This window comes from Sinocyclocheilus anshuiensis, unplaced genomic scaffold (assembly GCF_001515605.1).
Source record: "Sinocyclocheilus anshuiensis isolate Anshui unplaced genomic scaffold, SAMN03320099.WGS_v1.1 scaffold277, whole genome shotgun sequence".
NCBI lineage: Eukaryota > Metazoa > Chordata > Actinopteri > Cypriniformes > Cyprinidae > Sinocyclocheilus > Sinocyclocheilus anshuiensis.
The window spans coordinates 486973-497775 of NW_015536463.1; the positions used below are offsets into that span (position 1 = coordinate 486973).

The window sequence follows — 10803 nt, forward strand, 5'->3', positions numbered from 1 at the left end:
TTTTTCTGGATTCTTTGGTTGATATTCTGTCTCTATCTGCTAAAATAAACCTACCGTAAAAATTACAGACCCTTCATTTCTTTGTAAGTGGGCAAACTTACAAAATCAGCAGGGGATCAAATAAATATTTTCTAAATGTGTGTTACTGTTGAACTCTTATCCTAGTAATATGCCCAAAATTGAACTAGTCTTCGGCTAATTGTTAAGGTAACAAAATAAGCACCATTCACACTGCTTGAACTTTTTTTAAGCAGGGTAAAATAAATAACATTTATTAATTAAATACATTTATTGACAAAATCAAATAAAATAATTTTCTTGTGGCATAAATATGAAATATATATTTATAAACTTTATGCTTGGCTAAAGCATTTGCATTGGTGGAATGATTCAAATCACAGGAGAAAGTCAGGATCATACATTTTTAATTGGGGTTAGATATCTAGGTCGGACAGCCATCTTGTTACTTTTCATAAGAAATAAATTATTCAAACAAACCCTCGCCCTACCGACCCCACGTCCTCTAAGAACAGTTTTTTTTTTTAAAGAAATTATATTTGGTTTATAGGTCTATGAATTTGATAAAGGTCCTGTTAGATCTGGAAGATAAATCCTTGATTTTTAAGAAACATGTGAACAGGAATTTTTGGTAAATATACATTTGTGCATTAGTAATAACAACAACAATTGTCAGATGATTGATAGAATTAGGAATTCCCACCAAATAACTAGAATGAGAAGGCATATTTTTTGAGTAATGTTGAAAAATGTATTGAAGCATAAGTGACAAGGAAGGACTAAAAAATTCAAATTGAGTCAAGGCAAAGAAGTCAGACACAAGAACTGAAAACACAAGAAATTAAAATCAGTGTGAGTTGGGTGGGGGGTGCAGAGCACTTCTGTCTCCTGTTAGTAAAGTGACAGCAGCGCCAGGTCTGCAAAGCAAAGGAAAACCTGGTGTCAGAGGTCTGTTCAGACAATGGAACGTTCCCACACGTTATCTGCCAACACTTTCCTGTTTTTAGAAAGCAGCTAAGATTTACATTGGCTTGGCCATGTAGAGATCTGAACCGTCATGCACACCGTTAAAGATTTTTCTCTGCACTGGGCAAACAACAGAAGGTATTTTAGCACCGTATCTCTTGTGGTCATAACTTTTCAAGTTGACCTGTTCACAAAGATTTGTGTTTTTAACTTGTGTCGGGGTGCCATGTTTGTTTTTGTATTGCAAAAATCAGGTTTTGTTGACTCGGAAGCTCAGAGTCTGTGTATTTGGACTCATGGTGAGCATGAACCGAACAGCAGCTGGTGTAATGCCAGACATAATGTGCGCTTGTTCATTCAGCGCTGCGTATTCTTACTCATAATCCTTTTAGGCTTTTCTCTGCTGGAATTTCATTGAATTAGACTCAGATTAGAATTTAATGAATTAGAAAACTCATAACGAGTGAGTGCTGCAGCCACACGCACAAAACACCTGGATCTTCAGAAACAACTTTATTAGACTTTAGCAAACCGTTGATGGTGATCACTGATAATTAGGCTTAAATGCTAATACTTTTTAGAGCAAATAATTAATTCTAATTTAAATATTCTGTAATATGTAGTAAAAATGTAAAAAGTAATCAGTTTCTTTTCAATTCTTTTAGATCTGTCCTTTTGTTTCTGCCTTGCTCACTCTTTTTGTCTGTGTTTCTTGCAGTGCTGGTTTTTGTTAGAATTTCAGAACACCAGAAGCTATTTTTAGGATTGATAATTCCTATCTTGGTGTATCCTGAGTCTTTATTCCCCTGGGTCTGTCATCATCGTGTAATTCAGTCATCGGGAAGCTGTAGCTGTGATTGTGCACTTCTCTCAGTCCAGTCCTTCCTCAAGTCTTCCCGTCACACCGCAGCAGACTTCCAGTCTGTCCTGTGAGATTTTCCCACTGTCTCCGTCTTCCTCTGAAGACAAGATTTCACACTTACATCATTATCTGTTGTTGTCTCCACTCTGTCCTGGAAACTGATAGCGTATTCACACACCAAAACAGCAGTTACATTTTGTCCAGCATGCATGATTTATTCAGTCACAGATTATTAAATAAATATGAATTACTTTGAATCTACATGAAAGCCAGATGAGATAAAAACTTTGGTCAAAACTTCAGTTTTTTGTGTTTTTATTTCTTAGCTCACCAAAGCTGCTTTTATTTCATCCAAAATTTGTGAACTTTTCTGAACGTCTGTCGAAATTTATTTTTGCTGCTTTGTTTTTATTCGATTCCTTTTAAATGCATTTAAAACCCTGCAGCTACTCTGTTGTATTGTATTATCACTTTTCGCTGATAAAGCCAACTTTATGTTACAGAAATGTATCTTTCTGCCATGACAACAGCAGATTGGTACTAAATACCTCCATAAGGTTGACGTCATTTTCAACCTGTAGTCCATTTGTGGCTTTTATTTCATCCAAAATACATTGAAGACAGTAATAATGTAAAATTCTTAAAAGTCTAATATGCTGATTCAGTGCTCAAGAAATATTTTGTATTATTATCAATGCTGAAAACTGTTTTTGCTGCTTAATATTTTTGTGAAAACCATGATACATTAACATTCAAAATTTTGGGGTATGTATAGGGTTAAAAAATAAGTTTATTCTGTAAGGATGCATTCAGTTGTTTAAAAGTGACAGTAAAGGCATTTATAAAAGATTTCTGTTTCAAATAAATGCTGTCCTTTGAACTTCCCACCCTTAAAAAAATCCAGAAAAAATGTATCATATTAGAATAATTTCTGAAGGATCATGTGACACTGAGTAATGGCTGCTGAAAAGGCATAATTTACTTTTAAATATATATTAAAAAAGAAAACTGATATTTTTTCTAATAATTACACAATATTTTATAATATTACACAATATTAATGCAGCCTTGGTAAGCATGAGACAAAAACAGTAAAAACCTTAATTATTCAAAACTTTTGACCAGTATACTATGGTCACAGCACTGAAGGATTTTTCCTCTCTTTAGACCTTTGGAATGGCAGTGAAGACATCTGATGGGGTCAGTTAGTATTGCTATGTAAGGGTTGAGTGGAAAATGGAACAAAACAGAAATATCTTTTGTGTAAATAGCCAATGCAAGCATTATTTGAAGAGAACACTGACAAACTCGTTTGATTTTTCTTGTTGAATCATGACGTGTGTATTTTAGCCAAAACAAACTTAATTTCTTCAGAATATTGTTTTTATTATCAGTAAACAAAACATCAGTAAACATTTAAGATTTAATACATACAACACAGGTAAGAGACCACACAAGTGTTACCAATGTAGTCCAAAGGTGTGATTTAAAAACATATCCAAAATTATGTACACAAGAATATACAGGGATAGTACAAACAAGCGTAGAAAAAAATATCTACATTTATAAGAAGCCTTGGCACACGATGGCATGCAGCATTCACAAGTTTGTAAGTATAAAAAGTCCATGCAACCCTATTACAAATCTGTATTATTTTTTATATTAAAGATTTTAAAAACCTTTTTATGTACATAATGTTATAAATCTGAGCTAATGAGAGCTGATTTTACATCAGCACATTCTGAGACATGTTTAATGCATATGACCTCAGACTGTTCGGTTGGGTCTACTCAGGATAAAGGTGTTTTGTGTGTTTCTAAACTGGCACTAACTGGTCCATAATTACCTGAGTAAAGGTTTCGAGCCCTTCTGTGATCACCTTGCCCTTTATGTTGTACTGAATTGAACAAAATGATTTCAGTGAATGTTACAATACTTTTCATAACTCAACAAAAGACGGAGAAGAAACAGGAAATAGCTTCATTTACAGCCGGGCACATCGCCTAAACAAATCATTATGCCTGAAAAAAATAACACTGTCACTGCAGACTCAAACACTTTTTGCTGATTGCACAGTCAGCCAGGAATTATGATTAGGAAATATTACAGTACACAACAATGGACTGACAAATGTGTAGGAACATACATATGTATATAATAATATTAAAGCCCTCCACTGTAGGCTATATGGACGTTCAGTGCTAGTCACTACACTTTCACATGACAATCTGTACACAAGTGCTTGCAGTATGACACAAATACACAGCGCAAAACTAAACAGAGAACGTTCTTTTTATAGGAGCGAGGAATGCTGGATGACATGCTGAACTTGGTTCCTACAGGTGCCAAGCCCTTTTCCATGATGACAAAAATACTCTAATGAGAGGGGTGGGAGCTTGATCCCTAAAATTATGTTCATACCTACAGCCAACAGTTCAGCTTCCTACAAAAATGGATGATAAAAAAATAAATATATCTATACAAACGTATAAAACACAAAACAAAAAATGTGCAGGTTTGTGTCAGTTCTGCCATAAATATCCTCATCCCACATCCATCACGAAAAACCGACTATTAGACAAGTCCACTCAGCTTGAGCGAAACCAAACATTAGTATATGATTCATAAAAATGTATTCATAGGAAATAAAAAGTCCAAGAACAAACACTTCATTTTGAGAAAGGTAAAGCCCACAGCTGCCTGGCACGAGTAAATGGTGTCCTAAATTACTGCTGTTAAAGGGGTAGTTCACCCAAAAATGAAAATTTGATGTTTATCTGCCTATCCCCAGGGCATCCAAGATGTACGTGACTTTGTTTCTTCAGTAGAACACAAACGAAGATTTTTAACTCAAACCGTTGCAAGTCTGTCAGTCTTATAATGGGGTGAATGGGAATCACGGCTTTGAGAGTAAAAAAAAACATACACAAACAAAACCAAATTAAACCCTGCGGCTCGTGACGATACATTGATGTGTAAAGACACGAAACGATCGGTCTGTGAAAGAAACTGAACAGTATTTATATTGTTTTTACCTCTGATGCACTGCAATGTCTGAACTGTCCTGAGCCTCCTCGACGTGTCACACACCGGCTGTCGAGGACACGCTCAGGACAGTTCAGGACAGTGCTCTACTGAAGAAACAAAGTCACCTACATCTTGGATGCCCTGGGGGTAAGCAGATAAACATCAAATTTTCATTTTTGGGTGAACTATACCTTTAAGGTTTATTCAACTCTGGATGATTGTCTCAGTTAATACTGTGGAGCGTCAGGCTGATGATACAGACAGAGAGCAGCAGCGTGGGACTCTGTGCTGGTCGAATGCTGTCGTTAATAGGAGACGTGGTAGCAAAGATGGCATCAGTCTCATTTCGGGGGAGGGGCATGTTGCAGATGTTCCCCTCACAACAGGATGTGCACACCTGCATGTAGAAAAATAAACAATAATCAGAGATTAAGAAAGTGATCATTTACAAAAGTGTTAAATGAAAAACAATCACTCCGGTAATAAGCTACTAAGCCTTGCACATGACAAGCGGGGAAAAACAAGATAATGTGGCCACAAATGAAAAGTATGTTGTAACAACTTATTAATTTGTTGCCGCAATTTAACTAAATTAAAACAAGGGGACGAATTAGTGCATATACTGGCCATGATTTAACTAAAACGAGGGAACAAAATAATAAAACATGGCCACAAATGAATATTTTTTATGAAAAAATTATCTATTTGTGTATATATTTCTTCTTCACTTCTTATATATTCTATACTTTCTTCAGTTTTGTCGACAAATTATTCACCTAATGCGTGAAGTCGTGGACACGCATCGCAGAGGTAGTGCAAGATGAGCATTTGTGGTTTAAAAGTATATACATTTTCTTTTTTTTCTTTTTTTTAGAAAATGACCGATTGTTTCGCTAGATAAGACCCTTATTCCTCGGTTGGGATCGTGTAGAGCACTTTGAAGCTGCATTAAAACTGCAATTAAATGATTTTCATTACTGTCCACCTCTGTCTATTTTTGGCCTAGTGCAAGATGAGCATTTGTGGTTTAAAAGTATATACATTTTCTTTTTTTTCTTTTTTTTAGAAAATGACCGATTCGCTAGATAAGACCCTTATTCCTCGGTTGGGATCGTGTAGAGCCCTTTGAAGCTGCACTGAAACTGCAATTTGGACCTTCAACCCGTTGGTCCCCATTTAAGTCCACTATATGAAGAAAAAAACTTTTTTTTCAGGAAATCATCAGGAAATTTTAATTCTGGAGTGAACTAATCAACTCAGTTGTGCGAAGAGGCCTTTGGAGATGGGACAAATTTGAATCTCAAATTTCTTAATTTACAGCACTCCTCAGAATTTTTTTTTTTTCTACAAAACAAAGTGTTTTGGGCTGAATCAGTTGCTGAAGTTTAATACCATACTTCAGATTAGGCCAGAATGTCAGTACAGTGCTGCACTGTAATAAAAGGCTCAACATCACCTGTCTGAACATAAACAGTAAACCGTCATTATTTAAAGTTTACCTACAGAGAAAAAAATCACTTCAGACAAACACAAATAAATTAAGCCTTTTTTAACCTAAGAATGAACCTTCGGCTTCTAATTTTAGTGTAAATTTGGACCTTCAACCCATTGGTCCCCATTTAAGTCCACTATATGAAGAAAAAATCTTTTTTTTCAGGAAATCATCAGGAAATTTTAATTCTGGAGTGAACTAATCAGTTGTGCGAAGAGGCCTTTGGAGATGGGACAAATTTGAATCTCAAATTTCTTAATTTACAGCACTCCTCAGAATTTTTTTTTTTTCTACAAAACAAAGTGTTTTGGGCTGAATCAGTTGCTGAAGTTTAATACCATACTTCAGATTAGGCCAGAATGTCAGTACAGTGCTGCACTGTAATAAAAGGCTCAACATCACCTGTCTGAACATAAACAGTAAACCGTCATTATTTAAAGTTTACCTACAGAGAAAAAAATCACTTCAGACAAACACAAATAAATTAAGCCTTTTTTAACCTAAGAATGAACCTTCGGCTTCTAATTTTAGTGTAGCTGTGGCATCTTTACACTGCATTTATCTCTCAATCTGGCCTTCTCACATCTGCCCCCTGCCCTCTGCATAACTCCTGTCCTGTGCTAGAGGTAAAAGGTAAGACACAAAGAGTTCAGGGAGTGACCGGGCGCACCTTTCAGCAAGGATTACTCAAAGAAGGATTACTGAGAGATGGCAGCATAACTCACAACTTTATCTCATCTGCAGCGAAATCACTTGAGAGGATAAATGGATTAACTAAAGAGCTGAGTTTAGTGTCGCTGACTGAGCCAAATCCTACAGGCAGCAGAGCCGATCAGAAATGTGTTCATCAACCACTCGACATGTTTTCTTTAAGATCACTTCAAGTGGACTGTGTGAATCTCATCTGCAGCGAAATCACTTGAGAGGATAAATGGATTAACTAAAGAGCTGAGTTTAGTGTCGCTGACTGAGCCATATCCTACAGGCTGTGTTTCTCAACCACTCGACGGGTTTTCTTTAAGATCACTTCAAGTGGACTTTTTAAAGTGAGATGAGAAGATAAACGTGGATGGATTTCAGCAGGGCGAGCAAAACACAAACTGGACATGTTTGGTCTGAAACAAAAGTTACTTGATGTGTGATGTGAGTTGCATCTCACCTTGTTTCCTTCATGGTCCATCTCAGAGCACCCTGTTTCAAAACAGTCTTCCAGCGCCACACAACGCTTTGTCACCGACACTGTGTTTCCATCCCAGCTCATCTTATGTTGTGTGTAGCAATATCTGCTCTCTAAAAGTTACAAAGGGGCTTTACTTACTTTTCTCAAGGACATACTATATACATCACAAAAGACAGCTTTAAATTCCGACTAATAAAGGAGTCAGATTTCAGTGAAAAAGCAATATTCCTCTAGGGATTTTTTTGTACCGGATATTGCAGAACTTGACCTCAGCCACTTTAAAAATATTTAATACCATTAAGTGTCCTTGAAGTGTGAGTCTTACAATAACACAATATTGCACCATATTTAAGAACTATGTGGAAACACTGAACACAACCATATTTGAGCATTCCTGGAAATACATACATTCCCTGCAAATGTGCAGATGATCTGCAGCAGCATGCGCTTTACTGAAGGAATGAGTGTCTGTATGGGGTTACAGCTCCTGAGTCATTAACACACTGCTGTAAATCAGACCCGACACAGCATAGGACTCCTTATATGGGAGGCTATTCATGGCAAAAACATGAACTGAATACATATATGGAGCAACCTGTGGGCAAAGCCGGACCTGAAACATACTGACCCAGCTGCATCTTATTCAATTATTCTCTGAGCATTCACTGAATGCACTTCAACAGCACTGTGCTGTGACTATTTAAATGCACCATCACCGATTGCCTTATTTAAAAAAAAAAAAGCCAGGGCTTTTTGGTTGTTGTTTCACAGAATGACAAAAATACTTTTGTTTCAAGATAAACAGTGCAAGACAGTGAAATTATGGGTCTGTCAAAGGAATTCAGACTGCTCTGTAATAAGAGAAACGTAATGGAGATGTTGGTACCTCGTGGACAGTAGAGATCTGCAGCCCAGCGGTTGCATTCATAGTTGTCAGGTGCATCTTCACAAGTAAAACATTTAAATCCTCCTGGATATGGAGTTGCTGGGGAAAGACGTATAATAATGTTAACAGAATGGAAATTATTGGTAATGGCAAAATTCGTGGTGAAACTGATAAACTTGCATAATTATTATGTGGAACAAAAGTTTTTTGTTGTTGTTATTGTTTGTTTTTGAAAGTCTCTTATTCTCACCAAGATGGCACATTTTATTTTATTAATTGTATTAATTCATTTTAAAAATATATTTTAAAAAATATATTTTATTTTAGTACATTATAAACAGTAATATAAAAAAATGAACTATTATTACAAATTAAAATTGAATTTTTTTATTATTATATTTTAAAATGTAATTTATTCCTGTGATAGCAAAGATGAATTTCAGAAGCTATTACTCTAGTCTTCAGAAATCATTCTTGAAATCATGATTAGGTGCGTAAAAAACATTTCCTATTATTTTCATTGTTGAAAACAGTTGTGCTGCTTTACATTTTTTGCGGATAGCGTAATACTTTTTTTAGATTATTTGATGAATAGAATGTTTAAAAGAACAGCACAGAATATTTTTTTCCTTTCAATTAATTGTGTTGGCATAATGTTAGAGTACATTAAGCTTCTTTCCCCCCCCCGAAAACATTCATTTGAAAAAGTAAGTAAAAACTATTGATTCTTGCAGTAAGAATATCAGTATAGTGATGCAAAAAATATTAGAAATAGAAAAAAATATTGTTTTTTTTTCTTTCTCTATGGCGCAAGTCAAACATTTTCATCTGACATTTTGATTCACACTCTGTGTTTACAGATTAAATGAAATTAAATGTATTGCATTTTTAAATAAATCACACTCAGAGAAATGTTTTATGTACCTATATCAATTTCATCATCAGGAACATCTGCCATACAGACCGAGACTAATCTAATCTAATCAAGTGCTCTTTCACCAGCATTTTGCTGTCATTTCTTAAGTGAAAAAAAGCTCTTGGGAATACAGTGTGCTTTTTCTCTTTCTGGAGCTCCTCAATCAGATTATACAGCTCACATGAAACAGAAACATCAGCCTCTTTTTTGTTTTAAAGTTTTAAGAAGAAAAAGCTCTTGTTGACCTCACCCAGCAAACATTTAAGAATCTGATCAAGTGACCATTTTAAACCGACCATTCATTCATCCGGACAGCCCTGATGTGTTATTACTTCTGAAGTCTCTAAATAGCTCTGTATATGCAAACAAAGCTTAGTAGTTATTATTTTTGACCTACACTTTTACTGTTAACGCCCCCAAATTCTTGTGACTCTTATGAAAGTGGTAACTCAATAATTAATACAATGATACAACTGACTATAACCTCTCTTAGATACAGCACAGACTTACAGAGGTGAGAGAAACATTTTAGTTAAAACAACAGCAAAACATTAAGTCAGAGACACATTTACAACCATCGGGTGTCTATGTCATTATAAAATTATACATTTTCCCCCCAGCTAATTCAATATGCATGTATTGTATGGGTGTTTGTTTAATTTTTGATGTCAACAAAGAAGTAAACAAAACAATTTGTAACATAATCCATTGCAAACATGCTTTTGAGTTTTTCAGCTTTTATAATGAGCTGATTTTTGATAGTCACCAGCGTTTTGTTGTGCATGTAAACACTCATTGTAAAGTAGTCTTAACTACACTAAGTAGCTGGAGTGTTTTGTTTTCTGAATGATCTCATGGGGTTGTAAATCCACACTTGCCATCTGCAGTGATGAAACAAAATGAACTCCATCATCATAATAAACCCTCTACATCAATATGCAACAGCTGGATATCAGCAGGTCCAGCCTGGTCTCATGTTTATACGTAGGTATTAATACGTAACATTTACAATCACAAAACGTACACTTTTGTACGTTTTTATTAATGCTAAAACGTACAATTTAGGCGTATTTCAACGTTTAAAACGTACAAATCGCTACGTATTTTTAGCTAAAAAACGTAAAAATATTTACGTATCTTTTATATCATTAAGATTTTCGTATCAATGCATTTTTATCATTTTATCATTAAGCGATTTAGATTTTTAGACCCCTTAACCTACCCCCAACCCTTAACCTACTCATTTTTATAGCGAATATGCATTTTTATCATTTTATTAATACGCAATTTAGATTTTTAGACCCCTTAACCTACCCCCAAACCTTAACCTACCCATATAGCGAATATAAAAGGATATAAAACACAAATGACCGAAATACGCAGGAAAATAACCATTTTAGTAACAATATAGCATTAAAATATTTTTATAGTCGCTAATTCCACTCCTACTTATAAA

General features: G+C 35.2%; 1 protein-coding gene across 1 annotated transcript in view; it reads right to left on the reverse strand.

Annotated features, from left to right (window-relative positions):
* Nucleotides 1-5019: 5019 nt before the first annotated feature.
* Nucleotides 5020-10803, reverse strand: part of LOC107683855 (ly6/PLAUR domain-containing protein 6-like) — a 25965-nt gene continuing 20181 nt past the window's right edge. The window contains exons 3-5 of the mRNA XM_016479936.1: nucleotides 8432-8530; nucleotides 7525-7655; nucleotides 5020-5270 (exon numbers count right to left, since the gene is read on the reverse strand). Coding sequence (XP_016335422.1) covers nucleotides 5097-5270; nucleotides 7525-7655; nucleotides 8432-8530 — 404 coding nt within the window. The 3' untranslated portion in view covers nucleotides 5020-5096. The remainder of the gene's footprint in view (nucleotides 5271-7524; nucleotides 7656-8431; nucleotides 8531-10803) is intronic.